This window comes from Ooceraea biroi, chromosome 4 (assembly GCF_003672135.1).
Source record: "Ooceraea biroi isolate clonal line C1 chromosome 4, Obir_v5.4, whole genome shotgun sequence".
Classification (NCBI taxonomy): domain Eukaryota; kingdom Metazoa; phylum Arthropoda; class Insecta; order Hymenoptera; family Formicidae; genus Ooceraea; species Ooceraea biroi.
Genome location: NC_039509.1, coordinates 16,415,340 through 16,438,668, shown reverse-complemented (window position 1 = coordinate 16,438,668; position 23,329 = coordinate 16,415,340). Strand labels below are relative to the sequence as shown.

Sequence of the window (23,329 nt, the reverse complement as noted above, 5' to 3'; positions counted from 1 at the left end):
AAAAAACGTTAGGAGAAACGTTTCAGAAACCATCAGAAAAATATTTATCAATTCTATATATCAGTGCCTCAAGGATAGACAGAGTTAAGTCACATTTTTCTAAAAAACTACATTTTTATATTTTATGAATTACTCTCTAAATTTCGTGTAGTGGAATCTCACTCTTTTGAAATATCACTTCAAGTAACAGCGATCTCAAAAGTTTCAAAAGAAAAGAAGAAGAAAAGAGTATTGGATCGGTTTTCCGGATGGTTATTTACAAGGTGATAACACAAATGTTACTTGCGAGAACGTCACGTCTGGCCTGGCCATCTATCGGTCGCTTGGTGAATCAGAGGTGGGAATCACACACACTTGTGTTGATTTTTGTCTCTTGTTCCATAATCGAGTACATTGAAACGTATGATGTAAAAATAATGAATACTCGCAAAGTAAGTAGAAATTACTATTTTTTCTATATTAATTATATAATTTCAAATCAATTGAATAAAACACATTTTTCGTTTCTGTGGAAACGTGGAAAATACGTTTTTAAAATTGAGGTCTAAAAACGGTTTCTATTTAAACCGTTTCTTAAATGGTACTTTATGTTTCTTAGACATTAGATACGTCTAAGAAACATATATTAGGCTAACATGTGCTGCCTGGGTAGTAACGTATAATTTTTCTTTTCCTGATTTTTCTTCCTTTTCTTGAATTAATCTTTTATGCAAATTTATATTAATGTACACAGATAAACGAGGAAAATGAATTCCCTGAAATTACGATGCATTTGCGCAAGTGGTGCGCGAGTACGTCGCCGCATAAACTTTATGCTCCTTCCCGATTTGCTACATTGTGCAACACTTCTTATTTTTACATTCCTGAGACCCTGCGGCTGAATATCCGCTGATACCACAAAACACGTGGCCCGGACGTAAAGTAACAACGTGTCCGTTGCGGCTTCCGTTGTGTCGTATAAAAAGCTGTTATCGCGGTGGAATGCAAGAGGAACCCAGGTGATTTTCCTCAATTTTAATTTAAATTTTAGTCATTTAAGTTTAAGTTAAATTATTTTGCAATTCTATAATCTTGCGAAGTTTTCCGGAGTGTGACGCGCGTTCGCTTTTGCAGCTTCGAAATGTGCAAGACGCATTTATCTCTATGTCCTTGATGCTTCGTCAAGTATTCTGTGGCTCTGGGAAACCCGCGGTCCAGACGCACCCGGATCCCGCACGTCGATTTTCAGTGGATGCCGCTCGTTTCCTCGTAAATTGCCGACATGACAATTTCGCGCCATTATGCGCAATTATCGTGTTAAGCGGGGGACAGGATCCGTCCCACTAAAAATAATTAACCGTGATTGTCGGATTGATTGTGCCGCGCGACGAAGAAACGCACGGGGATCACGGCTGCGGGGGAGTCACGTCTCGTCGGAAGCTCGAGGAGGCTCTTTGTGCTGCACCGCTGCGCGGTGCGAAAGACACGAATCGACCACGTCAATGAAATCAAGATAAACGTACATGTACGCGTACGTATCACACTTCGTATCTTCGCGTTCGGCATACTGTATGCGACTGATAAGAATTGAATTCTTGCGGGTTGACGATCAGTGGCGGATATTCCGGCAGCTGCTGCAAGTACTTCATCGTACGCCGTCGTACGCGGTGCCGGCTCTGGATTTAGCAGTAACAGTCGTTCCTTGTACGTCGCTACCGCCTCCGACGAGTAGATCATTGACGAGGAAGTAGGAGCAGCAGAAATAGGTGCACGGTGCGTAATCAATCCTATAAGCCGAATTGACGTTCATGTATCAGCGATCCTCCTACAAAGAACTTATTTCAGAATCAGAAAAAAATAGAGAGAATCACCCACGATTTTCCCTATTTTTTTCGGCTGCGCTCTCTTTATTCTCTATTAGATTTCGCATTGTGTTTAACACCTTCGTTAAGCATCTTCGGTATTTTTAATTGATAATATTTTCAATTTTGTTTTTTGAAGGTGTTTATACATTTTATTTTAAAAGTTGGGTAGGTTGGTGACCCGTATTTTCTATCTTCCACACGTTTGAAACTAGTAAGAGATGATTTTTGTTGGTGTAATTGCGCAAAAGCGTGCAACGCGAAATTAATATGAATTAAGCGCGCGCGCGTGAGTAAAAGGCGCGCGCGGTTGTACGTAAAAGAACGTTTATCAAATGATGTGTTATCACACTGACGTTTAGAAGTAATAAAGTAGTTATGGCCTGTTTCATATTTTTACAAAAAATTCACGTTTAAAACGATAATCGCTTCATTATATTACGCATTCGCTTTGACTTTAAAATAACACTTAAAATTCAACGTCAGCACGTTATCGATGTGCATGTTTATAAATTCTTTTTTATTACTCTTGCAATTTTATATTGCAATGTTTTTTCATATTTCACGATTTTTTTCAACATTTTTGCACATGTGTCATCTTTGGTTTCGCAAAAACTTTATTATAATTAACACACTAGTTAATTAATTACAATTTATTAGTTAATTAATTAACTAGTAAATTATTAATAATAATTATAATAATGCTATACAGTATTATTTGCTGATATTTTTGGATTAATGCTTAGATTACATTAATGAATTCAATGATTTTGTTAACAAATAAGAAAAACTAGAATACAGAAGACCGAGATTATTACTATTTTTGATTAAATATATGAGAATGTGATATTTATAATAATTATATTATAATAATACCACGCTATAACGCTTATCGGTCGCGAAAAACATGAGCGGCGGAGGTTTAATCGCGCTTTTTGTAATACATTGTTTACGGTCTATCGATTATTCGATTCCATCCGACATTTCGATACTATGATTCCCGTGCTCTTTCCGTATCATTTTGACGAATGGAAAATTACAACGGTACGAAAATTATGGATGGGACCTCGCGGGCTCGTATTGTTACTTACATAAGAAACCACAGGTGGTTACATAAATCATTTTTGTGCGATTGACGATCTCACATGACGTAATATGTGCTTAAATAAGCGCGAAAATGTCATTTTATTTTTCTTAATAATCTTAATGATTAGATTTTCGGGAAAATAATTGGATTGTTGAAATGATATAATGGTAATTATTGTAAAGTATTAAAATTTCTTCGTAAAACAATCTGTTTTCTAAATTCTTCTATTTCAAGGATTAGAATACTTTTTATTTATCCGTTATTGCCATGTAACAATGTTTAATTAAAAATTACTCATCTATTTCTTATCCATTATTAATTAATATATTATGTATATAAGTATCAATATAACTAAATATGAATGTTCAACATCAATGTTCGATGATATCAAACGTATTCTCATTAATAAATCAATTCTCATTAAAATTGCACGTTGCTCCATTAAATTGCTCTATTTACATCTAACTAATCTCCACGGCAATGTAAATATTTTCAACTACGATTTGTCTCAGACCTTAAAAAAAAACTGAAAATGATATTGAATACATTGCATTACGAGTAATCTATACATTGCACGATACTGTGCGTCAGTAATACATTTTACATTTAGTAAGACAAGCATATACGTAAAGATAACGAACATGTGAGCGCGGATATGCTTGACCAAATTTATTCACAAGCGAGTAAATTAAACGACGAACGAGTCACTCTTTTCGTAAAAATTGTACATTATATCTATTTTTACGTATATTATATCACCGTATCAGTCGATTTTTATCGTCTCGGTCTGACTTAATTCGGCCCGTATAACAAGTTTCGATTATCGCATATCCTGTTTACCTAGAATTCTTTGAAATGATGTAAGTTTCACTGTTATCTGTGAAACAATCGTTTGTCCAAAATTCAAGCGTAGTATTTCTCTACTAAAGACACAGTCTTGCGTAAGAAATTCGTCGAAATACAACGCGCCGTACACGCTTATCACAAGTACGGTCGTTTCATTTTTTTACGTTCAATCCGTATAATACATTGCAGCGATTAAACGAAGCGTGGCTAGAAATCCATAGCAGTAAAGTCTGCTAATACTTCATGACACGTATATTTAATCTCGTTGACAGACTTATCTCTTGACTTATTGTATCATCATTTATCGCATTGGTATCCTTGTGATTATGATGTGTTCCCGCGATAATTTCATGCAATGTATTAGCATTTATATTGCTTTAATACAAACCAAATCGCAAATTTAATCGACAAAATAATAAATTCTTTACTCAAATGATGGAAAAAAATATTTTCTTAAGTCTTACAATCGCGGAATGTAATGGAATGGATATGTAATAAATTAATTTCTCTATCTCTTCGTGCGATAAATTTAAGGAGGATAGCGACAGAAAAATATTAATGCCGAATACAGATAAATTGTCCTTTTTACGAAATAAAAATTCACAAAAATTTATATTTGCAGAGAAAACTTAATATTACGATATTGTATAGCAGATATAATTCAACTGTACGAAGTCCGGATTTGTAATATCAGTCATTCTATCACCATAACGTGTTAATCGTTTATCTAATGGTCTGTGAAATTGTAACGTCGCAGAGCGAGAGAGAGAGAGAGAGAGAGAACAGGAGGTATCAGCGAGCTGAGCAAAATAGTGATAAAAATGAAATTATATGGAATTCGATAGATGCTTTATTGCGTTGCACTTGTACGAAGGTGAAGGTTCATGATCTCAGATAACAGAATGACATACGACGTACATGCCAAACATAGAAAAACGATAACGCGCTATATACGATAGCAAAAACAAAGTTTTAAGACATTGTTAGTGTAACATTGCGATAGACGCTACGTATAGCAATGAAAAGCTTCGTTTACTGCGCGTATTATTAGTATTCAGTTCAAGTTCTATATTACGGAGAATTGTTGTACGTGCAATGAATCGGAATCTCAGATAAATGAATGCTGCATTTACCCGATCAATCAATGCTCGCTAAAAACGAGCGTGCCGTGTACGATTTACGTAATGCGCATTGTTATCGGAACAATATCGGAAGAATCATGTCTATCTTGTTTTGATATCGTATGCTAGTATCTAAAAAAAGGAACGTACGTCGTGCTTGATATCAATTTCTTCTGCGGCGGCTTCTGCGTAATTCGACGAATTCTTTTTTTCATCATTATTCTGCAAGCTTAATTTCGCAAGATGAATAGCATAATAACAGAACGATCGAGCATTTTATCAAATAAATTTAGAATAAAGCAAAGAAAGATAGAAGTACAGCTTTCGCTATCGCGTTGAATCAAGAATATCAGTTCCATCTGAATATTAATTATAAACCACTTGAACGATAAAACCGGCAAGGTATTCGTGTTTTCAGCACCGGAAGTCGAGCGATATAAAACACTTTACGTTTTGTCTTTAATCTAATATTAAAAATTTTATCTAAACAATTTCTTCCATCACGCATCGCGCGAGTGCTTTCTGCTGCTTTTTGGACTTTCCTGTGTGAAATAATTCGTTTGATGCAGTATTGCACAACTTTTCGGTGTGCAACAAACGATACGATGATATAATGCACAGGTAAGGAAGTGCGAGTAAACACTGTTGTAAAGCGCGCGCGAATATGTAATAAATTCTTTTTAAATAATACACATGGTAGAGTATGTTACAGTCGCAAAAATCGAAAATTCATGTTGTTTCTTCCGTTTGTTTCTTTAGTGATCTCAAACGAACAGTTAACATTTAAACTAAATGACCTAGTCATTTAGTTTAATATCCAATGTTATCTGGCACTCGAATGCACGAATGCACGAATGAACACGTTAAAAATGTGAAGGTCGGGAGTACTCCAAATTTTTAATAAAGATTACTGATATAATATTCAGAGATAAGTGTAAAAGATATATATGTAAGTAGCGATATGATAATCTTTGTACGGCACTTGAAAATGCCCTCGCTGTTTAATCGTGTTCTTTTTAAATTAATATATAATTAATATATACATTTGCATTTACATTTGCATTTAAAAAATTAACTAGGAATAGAAACTCGGATAATTTATTATTAGATTCAATGCATTCTTGCCGATTTTGCAACTTTTCTTTATTGAAATAAAACAATCGATACAGCATAAACCAATCAAAGGATTTTCCATTATTTTCTACGATTTCTATTTTTCCCATCGTTTTTCCCAACGTGCAAATACCACTTGGAAAGGAGTCATCTTTTAAGACAAAATCCATTCATCAATCCATCGGCAAGAGCTTATGCACCGATTTAAGATAGAAAGCATGATAAGATGCGGATAGAGCGTTATCAATCGCATATTCCAAGATGTTTTTACAACTTCGAAACGATAAACGTGGTTTTTCACAGTGGAGATAACGTTTTATTATTTTCTAATCTTACTTTCTTTAAGGCGGAAGACAATGCGAGAATTGTTCTATGAAATTAAACAGCGCGAAATGATGTAATTAATAATTAGTATTTGCAAAGTAATTAATAATCGATATTTCTATAGTAATTATAGTAATAATCTGTTCTGTTCTTTTTTTTAATTAACTTTATCGCACAGATTACACCACACCATTTCATTAAAAAATTAAGCTTTTGTAATCCTATGTACGAGTATTTGTAAAGCGCGGGCGTTTAACAAAGCCGTATGGCGTTGTCATAGCTGTCACCATATTATTCGAAAAGTAAACAGAAGAGATATCTTTTATACATCTCTACATTATATTTTGTCTATGACGCCTATCAACTGATAAACACGATAAACACAACAATGAATTTGCACATTCCTGCGTTACACGTCAAGCAAACTGTCAATCTGTTGTACTTCTTCCAACAATTTGTCAGAATAGATTAATAAAGTAATAACCGTAATAGGCCACGAAAGAACTCCCGTCAAAATGACGGATTATACGTGGGACGCCGAAAATGCGGCGGCAACATGCTCGACGGTACGTAATTCCAATCGCAAAATATCTTTATTTTCCACACCTGCTTTGTTTCGGAACGCTGACATAAATAATCTATCAGAAGGAATTTTCATCATCTTGCGTCATAATTTTACCTTGGAACGATCTCTTCGAGAGATGCATTAAAGAAAAAATCATTAACAGAAACCGTACATAAGAGAATAAACATTAAGCATTAAGCAATATAAACATTAAGCATTAAGCAATATAAATATTAAGCATTAAACATATAAACATTAAGCAATCAATCCACTCAAGAATACAGCTCACCGTAATTCAGTCATTGCATGACAACTAGTGTATATCAAGCTTGCTTCAATGACGGTTCGTATCTCTCTTCTAGACCGACGAGAGCACGCCACTTTTGTCAGCGGGTGGTCAAGGCAACATGACCGAAGAGAAGATTGGTATCTCGCAGCAGACATTGGTCTCCAGCAATGGCCAGTTTGGTAAAGCGAGGAGGTTGCCACAATATCTGGCTGGCATAGCTGCAACGCTAGGTGCGGTCGCTGCTGGTATGGTGCTCGGTTGGTCGTCGCCCGCTGGGGAAAACGGCGTGAATTTGATCAGAAATTATGGCATACCTATCAGCGCAGAGGAGTTCTCTTGGGTAGGATCGCTCGCCACTCTCGGAGCAGGTGCGATATGCATCCCGATCGGCGTGCTGGCAGACCTCATCGGTAGGAAGACTTCCATGCTGCTCATGGTGGTTCCCTTTACCGTCGGCTGGCTGCTCATCATCTTCTCCAACTCAGTGGCCATGTTCTATGCTGGCAGATTCATCCTGGGTATCAGTAGCGGCGCTTTCTGTGTGGCCGCGCCTCTCTACACGGCGGAGATATCAGAGAGCGAAATTCGTGGCACGCTCGGTTCTTACTTCCAGCTGATGCTCACGATAGGTATCCTGGCGGCGTACCTCCTCGGCAACTTCCTCGACAACATGATGCACCTGTCGATCATCTCGGCGATCGTGCCGCTGATCTTCTTCGCGGTGTTCTTCTTCATGCCGGAAACGCCGGTGTATTACTTGAAGAAAGGGAACGAAGACGGCGCCAGGAAGAGCTTGATCAGGCTTCGGGGTGATCAGTACAACATCGAAGGCGAATTGCAGGCACATCGTCAAGCGCTCGAGGAGAGCAGTCGAAGTAATATATCCCTCAAGGCCGCCATCCGGTCCCGTGCTGTACAGAAGGGCTTCGTCATCGCTTATGGACTGATGCTCTTCCAACAAATGAGCGGCGTGAACTCCATTATCTTCTACGCCTCGGACATCTTCACTAAGGCAGGCAGTTCCATAGAGGCCAACGAGGCTGCCATTATTGTCGGAGCGGTACAAGTGGTGTCAGTCTTTTTCGGCACTCTCGTCATCGATCGGCTGGGCAGAAGAATACTCTTACTCGCGTCCATCGTAGTTATGTTCCTGATGACTCTGCTCCTCGGAGTTTACTTCTATTGCTCTAAATACACCCACGCCTTCGACGATCTCAAATGGTTCGCGCTTATTCCGCTGTGTATCTTCCTCATTCTGTTCTCCTTCGGTTTTGGACCAATCCCGTGGATGATGATGCCGGAGCTCTTCGCACCGGAAGTGAAAGGAGTCGCCGGTAGCAGCGCCTGCCTCTTCAACTGGCTCATGGCCTTCGTGGTCACGAAATTTTACTCAAACATGACCGAGGCTGTGGACTCGTACGGCACCTTTTGGATATTTTCCGGATTTTGTGCCGTTGGCATAGTGTTTGTTCATTTCCTGGTTCCTGAGACCAAGGGTAAGACGTTGGACCAGATACAAAGAGAGTTAAATCGTGGCTAATATTCCTAAGTCAGAATGTTCCTTTGAATGGAGAGAAAAAAAAACAAACTGTACATATAGAATAAGTTGCGGTACTTGAACAAGATATTTGAAATTGTAAATCTTTTAATATAAATTGATATACAATGAAAGAAATTATATATCAATTATATACTCTCTAGTTCCATGCCCCGCAGCATACATACTTTTACAATTCCGATATCCGTATACACGTTATCACTATGGCACTATTTTGACCCTCCTTTAGAAAATTGAGTCGGTCTGTGACGATGAGAATGAAAAAAAAATATATTAATTTTTCTCTCCATTGTCGGGTATTAGTCACATCTTGTTGAGGCATAAATATTTAAGAAGCATGATCGGGATTGCGAAATTGAATGTAAAATACGATTCTGGAACACGAACATTATACAAATATTGCTGATTGGTCCGCTGTTCGAGGGTTAAAGGAAAACTATCGTATCTTGATGATACTGATGATTTTATTGTATAATAAGACTGATTTTTTTGTAAACTTGTATAAAGCTTACTACTTACACTATGTTGATTATTAGTTAAGTTAGGACTGTATCACATCATGCTATATCATCATACAAATTAAATCATATGTACAAATTAAACTTATCAAAGATCCTTCAGCTCTATTTGATAATGTACTCAATTGTTGTATAAAATAATTTTTATTAATTATTATTTCGTACATTATTAAATTATTACTGAATTATTGCAAAGTTATTATTTTTCAGTGAAATAATATTTTATAGTACGTAAAAATTAAAATTGTATTTCAATGTTTATTAATAATGTTACATACGATTTCGTTTCGATTGTTACGTACGATTGGTTTCGCGTCATTCAATGGTCTCATCAATTCATAAAATCTTGTATGGAAATACTGTTTCACCTAATGACTAGCCCAAATCTTGATTTTTGTTCTATAATTATAAATAATGATGTTAGAGCTTAAAATTAAAAATTAAAATCTAAAGTTGATGTAATATATAGAATTACTTACTTTTAGTGGCTGTTAAAGTAGGTTACAGTGTTTCAGATACAGGGATTGTAATCAGAATTGATATTTTTAAGAGTATGTTGGTTGAATCATCCTCTGAACAATTTGTTAATATAGTATAGTTTCTGTATTGAGCGTTGTACAAATGTACAAATATGTAAAAATGTTTAATATATATCTACTTGCTCGCTGCAAATAAATTATTGTTAAACATCAATACGTATTATTTGACGTACCAATTCCTGAAATTTTTGTTATGAAATCACAAATTGACATCGATTACTCTACATTCATGTGATTAATATTATCAAGTTGGTTTTGTATAGTTTCTTCTTATTTCGTTTATAAGTCGTAAATTTTATCATATTTTGCTTTAATGTTATGAGTTTTTAAGATTGATGCAGTTTTGTTGCTATTAGGTTTAACTATCATGAAAGGAAAATATCATGCGGACATTTTCTTTTACTTAAAATAACTTTACTTATGTGAAAAGAATACATTCATTTTTAATTCATGTAATTCATTGAAATCTCTAAAAATGTATATTAATTTTTATGAAAGGAAAATTATGCGGACATTTTCTCACCAAATGAATATGTAATTTATTCTTTTGTAATATATGTATATCTTATACTTAATTAATTATTACACTGCGTGATCATTGGTTGGTTCAAATTTCTCATTATCCGACATAAAAACATTTTATAAAACTTTTAATGTTTTTTTCATGCATTGTTTTCAGTTTTAAAGATTATTAATTGCAGAGAGACAGAAATAAAGATAAAAAATGGAAAAAATATAGTTATGATATATTTTTAAATTTCTGGAATGAAACTACGTAACACAACTACGTAATATGATAATTCTTTATTTATGACCAAGAACTGGTGAAACAAAATATTGGTAGCACTACGTTTCGACCTCAAATTAGGGTCCTTATCAAGTGCGAAATAGTCACTTTCTACAAAACAATACATAACACAAACTATCAAAGACAAAATTATAAAAAATAAAAAATATAAAAATATATATAAAGAATTTCTGAATTAATTGATGAGCATAGGTACAGACAACTTTTTAATACTGGCTTTAATCTAGCCAAATGTTATGGTTTGCCCAAAATACATAAAGAGGGCAATCCGTTACGAGTTATTGTCTCTTCCATAGGTTCTCCTACTTATGACATAGCATGTTTTTTTCATAAAATTTTGAGCGATTCGGTTACTAAACCGGCTTCTCACGTTCGTGACAGTTGGACCTTCGTCAGGGAAATTGGGAATAGGGAGATCGAGCCACAGAGTTCACTAGTTTCGTTGGACATTGTTTCTCTTTTTACTAATGTTCCTAATGAATTAGTATTTACAGCATTAGATAAGAGATGGCATTTGATTGCTCCTAATTGTAAATTTAACTTTGACCAGTTCAAATATGCCATTGAGCTGATTTTAAATTCAACATGTTTTTCTTTTAACGAACAAACGTATCAGCAGATCTTTGGAAGTCCAATGGGCTCTCCATTGCCTCCGATTTTGGCAGACACGGTGATGGAAGATTTAGAACTTTATTGCATTGGTCAACTCGGTTTTGGATTACTAATTTTCTATAGATATGTTGACGATATTTTCACCATTTTACCTAATGACGAGGTCCAGCATGTTATTGATGTGTTTAATAGCTATCATCCGAGGCTTAAGTTCACCTGTGAAACGGAGATCGATGATGGCTTGAGTTTTTTGGATACCACGGTTATCAGGGACGGTGGAAGATTAGTTACTAACTGGTACAGGAAGCCTACGTTTTCTGGCCGCTATATAAGTTTTCTTTCGAATCACCCTGATAAACAAAAGGTTGGCGTCATTAAAAGTTTAGTGGATCGAGCTTTGTTACTTTCAGACCCTCGTTTCCATACATCGAACATTAATGTTGTCAAGGAAATTTTGATGAACAATTGCTACCCTGTTGAAGTCATTGACAGATTAAAAAGAGAATAAGAGAGATTCAATTCCGTGACAATCCTTTGGTCAGTGAGAGAAAGGACATTAGTAACAAATACATTAAGGTTCCATTTGTCAACAATGTAACTACAAGCCTACGAAATTTGCTTAAACGACATGGTTACAACATAATTTTCACTATTTCCAAGAAATTGAATTGTTTGATTAGACTCGGTAAGGATAGACCCAAGAATGAAAAAAGAACCGGCGTTGTTTATAAAATTGACTGTGCGTTGTTTATAAAATTGATTGTGTGTGATTGTAATGTGTGTTACGTGGGCCAGACAAAGCGACATCTTGAGACGCGGATTAAGGAGCATATTTCCGATATTAGGAAACAGTCGGTAAACATGTCTGTGGTTAGTAAACATAGGCTTGAAGATGACCACGAATTTGACTGGACGAATGTTCACATTTTGCATCGTGAAGACCACCTCGAGAAACGAGAAATTGCTGAGATGGTCTTCATAAAGCGGCATAATAATACCTTGAACTTACAAAAGGACACGGAGAACCTACCGATTGTATACAACAATATTTTGCGAAAAACACATCTATCTCGGAACGCGTGAATTCGTCATTCGGTGTTGAACTGAGCAAGACGCTGTTTCAGTGTCTTCGCAACGTGTCTTTTTGTTTGTGTCGCTGCTCCCGTTGGAGATAATTGATGGTTGCTTTTTGGAAGTACGTTATTTTTGTAATTTTTATTGTCTGATCGCCGCAGAAATCCTTTATATATTTTTTATTGTCAAAACCCCGCAGAAATTCTTTATATATATTTTTATATTTTTTATTTTTTATAATTTTGTCTTCGATAGTTTATGTTATGTATTTTTTTTGTAGAAAGTGACTATTTCGCACTTGATAAGGACCCTAATTTGAGGTCGAAACGTAGTGCTACCAATATTTTGTTTCACCAGTTCTTGGTCGTAAATAAAGAATTATCATATTTCAAATCACTGGTGTCGAAGCTAATTTGGAACAACTACGTAACACAACTATTCATCAAAAGATGATGTTGCAGGAAAAGATTTTTAAAAATTAGTCGCATCATAAAGTAGTGCCAAAAAATCATCGTCCGTTCATTCTAAACGTGGATATTTCGACAGCAACAAATTCAAAAAATGTTCCAGGACAAAATTTAAGCGAGCAAAATGATAAGTTGCGGAACGAACGTAAAAAGAATCGAACCAATCGCGAGCGTTCCGCCAACTCCGCATTGCGCATATTCCGCACCATGGGACCGCGCCATTATGATTCCGAAGCCGAATGCCCGACTTGACTCAAAATGACGTCTGTCAAGTGAAATTCTAACCTCTCCCTCTCCATTTCATATATTTACATTGCATTTATTACAACGATAAGATACAATTTCTCACAACAGACACAATCATGGTAAATCTATTTTTCTTCTTATATTTGCAACAGAATCTGCGGTATCAGTGCGCTTGAGGGAATCTGACTCTTAATATTGTATCATAGAATGTCGTGTAAAAGTTGTGTTGAAAAAAAGGTGAATATTTTTAAAAGACGCATCATAAAATTTTCAGGACGACGATGCAGCCGCCTTACAAAATTTGGAGCAGCTTATGACAGAATTCTTTTCTCCGGAGACGACCAATGAGCGTAAACGCACAATTGAACGCAGTTTTCAGGAATTTGCTGCACAAATTGACTCGTGGAAGCCGTGTTTACATTTTCTGTCTTCGACAAACAACCATTATGTCAGCATGTTCGCACTGTCCACTCTAGAAGTAAGTCATTAAGCGTCAGTTCATTGTGTTTACCAACTAAATGTCCGATCAGCTTTAATTTGAATTATTCAACAGACAACTATTGGAAGGCGGTGGCCCATTCTCCCGTGGGAAGATAGGGCTCTTACACGATCCACTCTGTACACGTTGTCTTTGGAAAGAGACGTAGCTCCCTTTGTGAGGAATAAAGTAGTCAAATTGGTAGTAGACATAGCAAGACATGACTGGCCACACTTTTATCCAGATTTTTACTCGAATATCTTACAAGTACGTAAACAAACATTCTTTCATACGTATTATTTGCATTTAGTAAGCATGTATTTGGCTACATAATGTTCTTTCTGCCTCAGTTATTGGGCCATAAACATACAAGACTGCTGGGGCTTGTATATCTAAGAACAGCGTCAGAGGAACTCGCCACACCGAGGGAAGACCTACCGATGCACAGGAAGAATGAGCTCTTCCGACTGCTTAGTGCGCAAGTGCCTCTGACTTTGGATACGCTTACGGGTATAATTAATATTTATATATAATATATAATTATTACTGAATGAATTACATTATTATTATTTTACGATTGCACTTTTTCGTCAGTTCTTTTGAAAGAGACAACAAGACTGCAAAGTCGATCTGGAACCGTGACTCCACCTCCGTCACCTACCAGTGGGCAGACTCTTGCGCCTGCACGCGCGGTCCTGGACGTCGAGGGACTAGCGACGGGCACCAGTGAAGTTTGCATCGCTACTCTCGAGGTTCTCGCACACCTGTTTAGTTGGATCGATCTGTCAGGCAGTGTTTCCACTAATCTACTAGATGCCATTTTCTCATGTGCCAAATATTACGATACAATGGTAACAGCCGCGCGATTTTGATGATGGAACGCACGGTAAGAGAAGGAAAAATAATTCATACAGTCGTTTTAATGTAATTTCAGAATGGTAAACAAATTGAGATGGCCGTACAAGCTCTAACTACGATCAACGAGCTGCTGTACAGACCACTCTGTTCGCCTGAGGCAACTGATACACTATTATTAGAGATATTTCAAAACGGCGTTGGTTTATTCCAATTAATGGAACGTCTGGACTCGATAGAGGAAAGGTATCTGTTGAACGCATGTATGAAATCCGCTTAACATTCTCAGTATGTAAAAAAGTGTGTTTCTTGTTGTTTGTAGTTATATGGAAAAAATGACCGAGTTTTTACAGTTGTTTATAACGAACCACCTAAAGAGAATGGAGTCGAGCTCAAATTTTCCAGTGAATACGTTACTAGAAGTATTGTTCCATCATACATTCCAGCAAGCTTCTACCGTAAACGGTTATCTGCGTTGTTTAGATGTTTGGACTACTCTTTTGGAGAGCACTCAGTCGCGATACTCGGCCGTGGCGTTAGCTCTTGCCGAGCGAATTCTGCAGAAAATGAGTTTTAAGCTCAACGCTCGAGTGTTGAGGGATCTCGATACGGAAAGTTTGGATGAGAATGTAAGTCTGACTAAATGTACATAAAATATTATGCAAATATATAATTTAGGTTAATAATTATTCCCACATTATTAAATCTTGTAATTCCTTGTTTTAGGAAGAGACGGAATGGCAGCATTTTCTAAGATGCAATGTCGAATGCTTAGCGAAAATTGCTGACATCTCACCTATTCCAGTATTTACGCTATTGGTAAATTTTAAGTAGTTAATGTTCTTATCACTGATCAATCATCGCAAAGATATTAATAATATTGGATATTCCAGTATCGCTCGTGGAGAGAAGAATTAATAATTTTCGGAGGAATAGGCGCTGCAGTCGCCAATAGTCAAGTCATTTTATTAAATGAGGCAGAAGCATCGAATGCGCATGCACATCTGAGAGATCTCGCCTCGACTACCCAAGCCCTGGCCAGATTATATTCTCTTTTCATTGGTAAGTTGTTGAGCGAATTTTTTTTCAATTCTCGATCGTACAATTCATGTAACAATCTGTATCAACAGGAAGCCAAGCGAACGTTGACCAAGTCTTAGCCGAGGAAGTCGTGTCGCAAACTCTGGACGCGTGCATGTTTGCGAGAGATAATCAACTTTACAAGGCCGCGCTCCAACCGGCCGCCATCATCCTAGATCTCGTGGAAGTGTAAGTTCTTAGCTGTATATGTCTTTTTTTACAATGATTTTTTTACAATAACGATATGTGAATACTCGTTACATATTTATTTGCGCTATTAGACATTCACAGCTTTTGGCTTCTCTTCAAGCGTGGTGTCACTGGATAGCCAGAAGACCGGACAAGACTAAAGAGACATTTTGTCAGCGTTGCATCGACTCGTGCGTTTGGGCGACTTTGTACACTGCGCCCTGTGATCATCCACTTCCTTCAAATCTCGTCCATTCCGCAGTCCATCTCTTCCAAAGTATCACCGCGATTTTAAAACCCATCCTATGGGACCAACCGGCTTTCAGAAATCTCATTTCTATGGGCACCTATCCATACCTGAAACCAGATACAACTAAAGTTTTACGAAGAGCGTTGGTAAACGGAATTATATTACCACCTGGTGATGCAGCGACGAGGCAAAGGTTGTTAGGTAATTATTTAATTAATTAATTAATCTACATTAATTATATTTAGAATTTTTCGCATAAATAAGAAAATAAAGGGAAACAATCTTATGTCTAGGTACTATGATATTGGCTTTATCCACACCTCTGGGTATACAAGGCCAAGCGGTACCTTCAGAATCGACTATTTCGATTACGGTAATGCCGTTGACTCAATTACTCGAGGATTGCGCGTCGTCGTCTACGACTATAAAGAAGATGTTGCACTCGTGTCTAGAATCTATTATAAATAGGACGTTAGAGCTATTGTCGTACGTGATAAGGTGCCAGAGTATATGCGAGGTGTTACTCCGTTTCCTGCACTCGGCGTTCTCAGTATTACAACAACAATTGGGCCCTGAGTTCACGCAGAATGCAGTTCAAGGAATGCTGCAACTTTACACCCGGTTTGTAGATATATTTATCATTCGCGTTAATAAACAATCGTCTTGAGGAAGACGATATAATTCTCGCTTCCCAATTTTGCCTTCATCTTTTTTTTACATCATTTTCATTTTTCTATTTCAGAATTTAAAATTAAAATAAGAATTTTCTTAATAACAATAATAATAATACAAATTTTTTTAATAATAATAAGAGAAATTATGTGAATGATGAAACTCTTCTTACATTCTGAAATGTTACAAATGTTTTCAAGGAAACATTAACTGCTGATTCACAGGGAACATATTTCTGCTGGTCCAGCGTTAGATCAGTTACTGGAGATTCTGATACTAGTTGTATCAGCATCTAGTAGTGCATTTAAAGCATTCGTTCCTTCGGTGACCAATTTGTGTTTGGGCCAGGTATGGCCCGCTGTCGGAGGTAATTTGAGTGCTCATCCAGACACAACGTTAGTTTTATTAAAGCTGTTTCACAGGTAAATTATCCAGGAAGCGTACATATATTATTTATTTATAATTTTTTTAACGGATTATAATTTTCACGAAATTGCTGTTTTAGTATTCTTATGCATCGATGGCAGTATTTCTATAATACTTCAGTACTGCGAACTCTCGGACACCCTGATGAAGATGAACCTGTTGAACATAAAGAAGAATTAGTAGCAATTTTAGAAGCGTTTGGCCAAGCTCTGCTTCAATCGGACGTCAATATATTTCGCCAGAGCTTGCAAAGCCTCGAGCAGTTAAACATAAGATGGCGACTTTATCAACGAGCCGTATTCAAGGTTCACCTTCTAGAAAGGTTTCTGATGGCACTGTTTACGGTCTTATTTCAACAGTGAGTACTATAATATATAAATTTGTCGATAAAGAATTTATATCGGTAATACGTCATTTAAATTGCATAGGTCTCACAACTTGTTAGCAGACGAGATAGCCGCGGCTATTCACAGTTTAGCATCTGTGAATATAGGATGGTTTTTTGGCCATTTTCTGCCAACATTCTTGACAACTTGTCAAGGTGTAGATGATATGCAAAGAGCAACTTTGTTGGAAAACTTTGACAAATCTACGGTATAGAAGTTTTCTGTGTTACGTTAATAGCATAAAAATATGACATATATAAATAAAAAATATATATATAATAATATAATAAAAATTAAATTTTATATTAATTTAATGTTTGTAACAAACAATTCCAGGATCAACCAACTCTGACGAGATCAGTTCTCCAGCTTATTTCAGACTTGAGATGTTATCAGTTATGTAGACCAGGCTGAATGTGGCTTTTGCTTTGCGCGAGCAGGGACTCGCAATGAAATTAATCCACAAGACTTTTACAGTGGCATTTAAGTGAAATCAGAACCAGCATTTCCACCGAATCTGATCTCCTACGAGTGCCTCCAGATACAGATACGAGAGATATTAATCATGATGTAACGAAGAAAAGCCTTTTGTAAACATTTACCATTCTGTGTAATACCACTGCCACACCCCTTTTTGTGATGTTGTAAATGCTATTATTAATGCGAATAAAATGCGTCTTTTTACATGTCCACTGTGCTTACATTCTTATAGATTTTTCTCTTTACCTTTTGAAATGTTATACCCAGAACTGGACAGTTACGATGTACCATGTACAAATAATATTATTTATATTTTACTATAGGTGTTCAAGTAAATTCAAATTGCTAATTGTCTGTCGCTTCCATATGTTGTCATATATGAGTTATTCTGTATAACTACATCTTCTCATCGAGGAAAAATTTTTCTCGTTTTTTAATTTTGTTATCTCCTTTCCCCTCTTTCTGTCTTGATAAACATGCCATTCCTGATAACCCAAGCTATTTGTATCGTGCTCAGCAAATCAAAGTTAAGTCACTGACAGGCAACTGACGATGTCACAGCTATTGTTGAGAAAGAGCGGTTTTGTTTCCCAATTTCAGATGGCGAGATACTTAGTGACCGAACCAAAATATGGATTTTTGAAGCAATTGGGTATTACCGTCGAGAATCCTGGGCTCTATGACGGAAAGTGGGGTGGATCTGGCAAGGTACGAGGTGTTGATCTTTTCTTATCATTGTTGATAACAAGCTGGCGCGATGTGAAGACTGGGGTCTTAAAGAAGTTGCATTACATTGTAAAATTATATAATAATGTTAGATAAAACATTTCTCAGGCTAATTGCAGAATCATTTTTTATCGACTTCATTTTCAGTTTTTAGAAAAAATGAAATATCACACACAGCGATTAAGAGAACTAAAAAGTGTGCTATGTCTATATGAACATTTTTAGTAGAAATTAAAATTGGCTAAGATAATAATTTTCACACAAAATATCGTATAAATATGCTTGTTAATTAATATATGCAATATTCTATTACTAAAGATATAGAAGATAACAATAATAATGAAATAAAAACATATGTGTTTAAAATATGTATATGTATTCTTTTGTATTGTGCCATAATATGTTATCTCGTACAGTTAATAGAATCGATATCACCGGCAACCGGCAAAGTAATAGCAAAAATTCGCGAATCCACGCCGCAAGAAGCTAGCAATGCTATAACGGAGGCACGTAAAGCATGGCCACAATGGGCATCCATGCCGGCGCCGGCGAGAGGAGATATCGTACGGCAAATAGGTGACGAGCTCAGAAAAAACCTGAAGCCATTGGGAAGCCTAGTATCTCTGGAAATGGGTAACTCATTCTTATCTTAATGTTTGTTTCATGGTTTCACCAAAATCTTAATGTACACTATATCATTATATAAATTAATTTAAAATACACCATAGGAAAGATATTACCCGAGGGTATAGGCGAGGTCCAGGAATTCATCGACATATGCGACTACGCAGTCGGATTGTCGCGAATGTTACCTGGCAGCGTGTTCCCATCAGAGAGGAAGGACCACGCGCTCCTGGAGAAGTGGAACCCTCTGGGTGTAATCGGCGTAATATCCGCGTTTAACTTTCCCATAGCGGTGAATACACACACTTTTCCCAGAATTCATTCCTCGCTTTCGAGTTCCGCAATTTACCTGCTACCTTCGCGTTCCAGGTGTACGGCTGGAACACCGCTATCGCCATGATCTGCGGTAACGCCATTGTCTGGAAAGAAGCGTCGAGCACACCCTTGGTGGCTATTGCAACCACCAGGATCATCGCGGACGTCCTGGAGCGCAACGGTGTCCCGGGTTCCATCGCATCTCTGATTACGGGTGGATCGGAAATCGGAGAGACTTTGGTGAACGATAAGCGGTCAGTTTGGTTTCAAGTTTACGTTAGTAGTTTCAACTTTATCGCATTTATCGTACTGAACAAATGGGTATTATTGTCAGGGTGCCTCTTGTTTCGTTTACCGGAAGCACAAACGTAGGAAGGCAAGTTGCTCTCAAAGTTCAACAGAGATTCGGGAGGTCCTTGCTGGAACTCGGTGGTAACAACGCATTAATTGGTACGTATTTCCTTAAAATTAATTATCAATTAATATTATTGGCTGGAAATCTCTAATTGTATTCCTCCTTCGTCAACAGTTGCGGAAGATGCCGATTTAGAAATGGCAGTAAGAGCAGCAGTTTTCTCATGCGTTGGAACGGCTGGACAAAGGTGCACCACAACCAGGAGATTAATATTGCATAAAAAGATAAGGAACGAATTTTTAGGTAAGTAAATACAAAGAAGGAAGATATTCAAGGTATTCTTCACAGATGATGCATTTCATATTATGCATAAATTTTTAGGAAAATTAAAGACGGCGTATAAAAGTATACTGGAACGAATGGGAGACCCATTGGACGACGGTGTGTTATACGGACCAATGCACAATCAACAAGCAGTTGATGAATACAAGGCACGTGTATCAGTTTTAATAATTGCAATGTTATACAAAAAAATATCAAAAAATACTAAAAATATTTCTATTTTTTGTTTTATTAATCTTAGAGTTTTAGAAAGAAACGAAAGAACTGTTTTCAACTGATACTTATCATTGCAGGCAGCGATACAGAAAGCTGTAGGAGCTGGTGGCACAATAGAATTCGGTGGGAAGCAGGTAGAACGACCCGGTTTCTACGTCGAACCGACGATCATTTCGGGTCTGCCGGCTGAAGCAGAAATAGTGCAGCAGGAGACCTTCGCTCCGATCGTTTATATCTTAGAAACGAGCTCTTTGGAGGAAGCCATCAATCTTAACAACAACGTGGAACAAGGATTGAGCAGTAGTCTCTTTACTAAAAGTATCGGAAATGTATTTCAGGTAAATATATGTACAACTAGCAATAAGAATTTATCTCACAAATGTTCGAATACGTAATAGTTTCACTTATCGAGTCCTGTTCATTCATTGCGCAGTGGATCGGCCCCCGCGGATCAGATTGTGGAATAATCAACGTCAACATCGGTACCAGCGGCGCCGAGATAGGTGGTGCGTTCGGTGGCGAGAAGGCTACGGGCGGGGGCCGGGAGAGCGGAAGCGACGCGTGGAAACATTACATGCGGCGTTCGACGATCACGATCAATCATGGAAACGAGCTACCTCTGGCCCAAGGCATCAAGTTCGAGTAGAATTGAACGGGCGCATCAATTCAACTCGAATCGTATAAAATCCACCTCGATGTCGACGGATGCTTTCTTGTGGAATTTGTAAACTCTCGGTAGGTCGTATCTGAGTTCGGCTATCACTGTTCCCCTCGCGCCGAGCTGTGACGCTCTTGAGAGCACGTAATCACGGGTGCTGCTCTTGTGGAGGGAGTAAACTGCGTTGGACGAAAGTTTGATCGCCGTTTCCAGAAACTTCATATCCATGCCCGCATTCTTCTTAGTGCCGAAGGGTGGATTCATCACGACAGTATCAAAGCGTTTCTCAAATTTTCCTAGAATGTACATATATACATACACTTATTGTAATGTGATAAATTTTTAAATAATATAACGTAAGAAAGAGAGAGGTGTTTATACCTGGCAAATTATGTAATATGTCACACTGTATTATTTCCACAAATAATTCTATATCGGTACAATTTCTGTACTGTATGTCAATCGCATCCGAATCTATCTCGAACGCAGCTACGTACTCAGCACCCAACATTTTGGCACCCAATGACAATACACCGCATCCGGAGCCTAGATCCGCCACGCTTTTACTTTCTATATCATTGAACTGTGATTGTGCGGTATACAACATGTGTGAGGCGATGTGCGCACTGGTGGCGTATTGCTCGAGTAAGATTTTTGGCCTCTCAAACACATCTAGCTGCTGCAAATATTCCTCCAACTGTCGAAGTCTAAGACTAGCCATTATCTTTATCTGCTAAGGATCAGTTGGCCACGATTTTCTTCATAGGATTTCATTCAATAAATTTATCAAACATTAATTCTTGTATAAGAGCTTTGTTAATATTATTTACACCTTTAGTATTATTTGATTTTTTTATATATATTTTTCTGTACTCATTTGCTGTCAAATCTGGGGAGAACGGGTAATATCAGATTGCCAAAAGAGGAATCCTGAGTCACAAAGTAGCCAGACGAAGTTGCATGTGCGCTATGTAAAGCTGATCTTTGAGACGAGCTCATTGCTATACCATCGTTGGATTGCGTCGTGGACTATCGAGAAAGAAACGCATTAACAAAGTAAATGAAATGAAAAAGAGTGAGCGAAACAAAACTGCTCTTAATTTAAAAAATAATTGCACTTACCACATTCGATGCGGAGCCCGTTGAGGAAACACCTAATGATGAATTTAACGTCGGTGCAACTCCTTGCTTTAATAGCATCTGTTTTTTCAACTGCAGCTCCTCCAAGATCTTTCTATTTTGTAGTTCTACAAGTGGGCAAACAGGAAAATTTGATCAATCAACTTGCATTTTACGTACACTCGCGAATATGTACCATGATTACCTCTCGAGTTTGATTGTGAAAAAGCCATCAAATTTACATGTGCAATTCTATTCTTAATGAACAAAATATTAATTCAACAATGCTACAATATGCACAAATCACATACGCATATATGTATATTTCTCTCGCTATGTATTATAAACCTCCTTAAAACCAACCTTAACCTCCACGCGAGAGAGAACATATATAGAATGCCTCAAGCCCTCAAGTTATCCTCCCTCTCGAAATATCGCAATCGAAAATAAAACACCGTAGCATGGTACGACAGAAAATGTCACTGCGTTATTTTTATCGGCGGTACTGCCCGTACTGCGTTAAGGGGATGCTGGAGTTGCCTAGTGAACTATTTTTTCACTATAGCGATGGTAATTGCAGTTTCGAAAATTCTCTTTGTTGCTTGTGCAGAATAAAAAATCCTTTTCCACAAATGAAGTATAGATAGAAAGAAAGCTCGCTCTACAGGACTTTATATTCAAAATGGAAAAAAGTTAGAAAAGACAAATGCAAGTTTTTAACTTTTTGCCATTTTGAATATAAAGTCCTGTAGAGCGGGCTTTCTTTCTATCTATACTTCATTTGTGGAAAAGGATTTTTTATTCTGCACAAGCAACAAAGAGAATTTTCGAAACTGCAATTACCATCGCTATAGTGAAAAAATAGTTCACTAGCAACTCCAGCATCCCCTTAACCAGTAATGATAACTGAAAGATTTGAATCTCTGCCATCTCGAGCTGAGGTGTTGAGCTGCGTTCGGCAGAAAAAGCTGCTTTGCAACCGCTGTAAAATTCGTGAATATGATTGGCGTGCGCTTTTAGATTCAATCAAAATTAAGCGCATACGCCAATCAGATTCACGATTTTTACAACAGTTGCAAAGCAGCTTTTTCTGCCGAACGCAGCCATTAATTCCAGAAATGCTCGCCAGGGAGCTCATTACCGCGCCCCA

At 37.2% G+C, this 23,329-nt stretch overlaps 4 protein-coding genes and 1 long non-coding RNA gene across 6 annotated transcripts; 3 read left to right on the top strand and 2 right to left on the bottom strand.

The window, feature by feature from the left end:
- The first annotated feature begins 755 nt into the window (after nt 1–755).
- Nucleotides 756–9,953, top strand: LOC105285180 (facilitated trehalose transporter Tret1). Of its 2 annotated transcripts, XM_011349214.3 has the most exons (3): nt 756–1,510; nt 1,593–1,752; nt 7,260–9,953. In XM_011349214.3, exon 3 carries the CDS (start codon nt 7,305–7,307, stop codon nt 8,724–8,726), a length of 1,422 nt encoding a protein of 473 aa, XP_011347516.1. In that variant the 5' UTR covers nt 756–1,510; nt 1,593–1,752; nt 7,260–7,304; the 3' UTR covers nt 8,727–9,953. The 2 variants fall into 2 exon arrangements, with proteins under 2 accessions (XP_011347516.1, XP_011347507.1); XM_011349205.3 differs by lacking the exons at nt 756–1,510; nt 1,593–1,752 and adding an exon at nt 6,475–6,898.
- On the bottom strand, nt 9,742–12,415 carry LOC113561868. The gene is made up of 2 exons (XR_003406494.1): nt 11,648–12,415; nt 9,742–11,571 (listed from the first exon to the last, which is right to left on the bottom strand). It is a non-coding gene; the product is annotated as an uncharacterized LOC113561868 (long non-coding RNA).
- Nucleotides 12,416–12,975: 560 nt separating this feature from the next.
- Nucleotides 12,976–18,036, top strand: LOC105285163 (exportin-6-B). The gene is made up of 16 exons (XM_026969353.1): nt 12,976–13,127; nt 13,283–13,486; nt 13,562–13,753; nt 13,837–13,996; nt 14,081–14,337; nt 14,421–14,587; nt 14,664–14,970; nt 15,068–15,160; nt 15,235–15,403; nt 15,472–15,610; nt 15,703–16,061; nt 16,154–16,481; nt 16,757–16,954; nt 17,038–17,316; nt 17,387–17,552; nt 17,681–18,036. The coding sequence occupies exons 1-16, from the start codon at nt 13,125–13,127 to the stop codon at nt 17,756–17,758; spliced, it is 3,099 nt and encodes a 1,032-aa protein (XP_026825154.1). The 5' UTR covers nt 12,976–13,124; the 3' UTR covers nt 17,759–18,036.
- A 222-nt stretch (nt 18,037–18,258) lies between these two features.
- LOC105285166 (putative aldehyde dehydrogenase family 7 member A1 homolog) lies at nt 18,259–21,085 on the top strand. The gene is made up of 9 exons (XM_011349183.3): nt 18,259–18,532; nt 18,967–19,183; nt 19,279–19,466; nt 19,544–19,743; nt 19,824–19,939; nt 20,019–20,147; nt 20,226–20,335; nt 20,480–20,740; nt 20,836–21,085. The coding sequence occupies exons 1-9, from the start codon at nt 18,377–18,379 to the stop codon at nt 21,046–21,048; spliced, it is 1,590 nt and encodes a 529-aa protein (XP_011347485.2). The 5' UTR covers nt 18,259–18,376; the 3' UTR covers nt 21,049–21,085.
- Nucleotides 20,716–22,712, bottom strand: LOC105285159 (methyltransferase-like protein 5). Its single transcript, XM_011349164.3, is given in 5 exon segments — nt 20,716–21,356; nt 21,442–21,784; nt 21,934–22,089; nt 22,183–22,307; nt 22,385–22,712. Coding segments are annotated over 5 exon segments (945 nt in total). The 5' UTR covers nt 22,413–22,712; the 3' UTR covers nt 20,716–21,063.
- Between the last annotated feature and the right edge of the window lie 617 nt (nt 22,713–23,329).

Bases quoted from the DNA above. Each gene is read 5' to 3' on its own strand.
- LOC105285166 (XM_011349183.3), top strand. From the start codon at position 18,377: ATGTCACAGCTATTGTTGAGAAAGAGCGGTTTTGTTTCCCAATTTCAG. The intron at 18,533-18,966 runs GTACGAGGTGTT...TATCTCGTACAG, and splicing joins AGTGGGGTGGATCTGGCAAG to TTAATAGAATCGATATCACC. The intron at 20,336-20,479 runs GCACGTGTATCA...TTATCATTGCAG, and splicing joins AAGCAGTTGATGAATACAAG to GCAGCGATACAGAAAGCTGT.
- LOC105285163 (XM_026969353.1), top strand. The intron at 15,161-15,234 runs GTAAATTTTAAG...TGGATATTCCAG, and splicing joins TTCCAGTATTTACGCTATTG to TATCGCTCGTGGAGAGAAGA. The intron at 15,611-15,702 runs GTAAGTTCTTAG...TTGCGCTATTAG, and splicing joins ATCCTAGATCTCGTGGAAGT to ACATTCACAGCTTTTGGCTT.
- LOC105285180 (XM_011349205.3), top strand. From the start codon at position 6,848: ATGACGGATTATACGTGGGACGCCGAAAATGCGGCGGCAACATGCTCG. The intron at 6,899-7,259 runs GTACGTAATTCC...TCTCTCTTCTAG, and splicing joins CGGCGGCAACATGCTCGACG to ACCGACGAGAGCACGCCACT.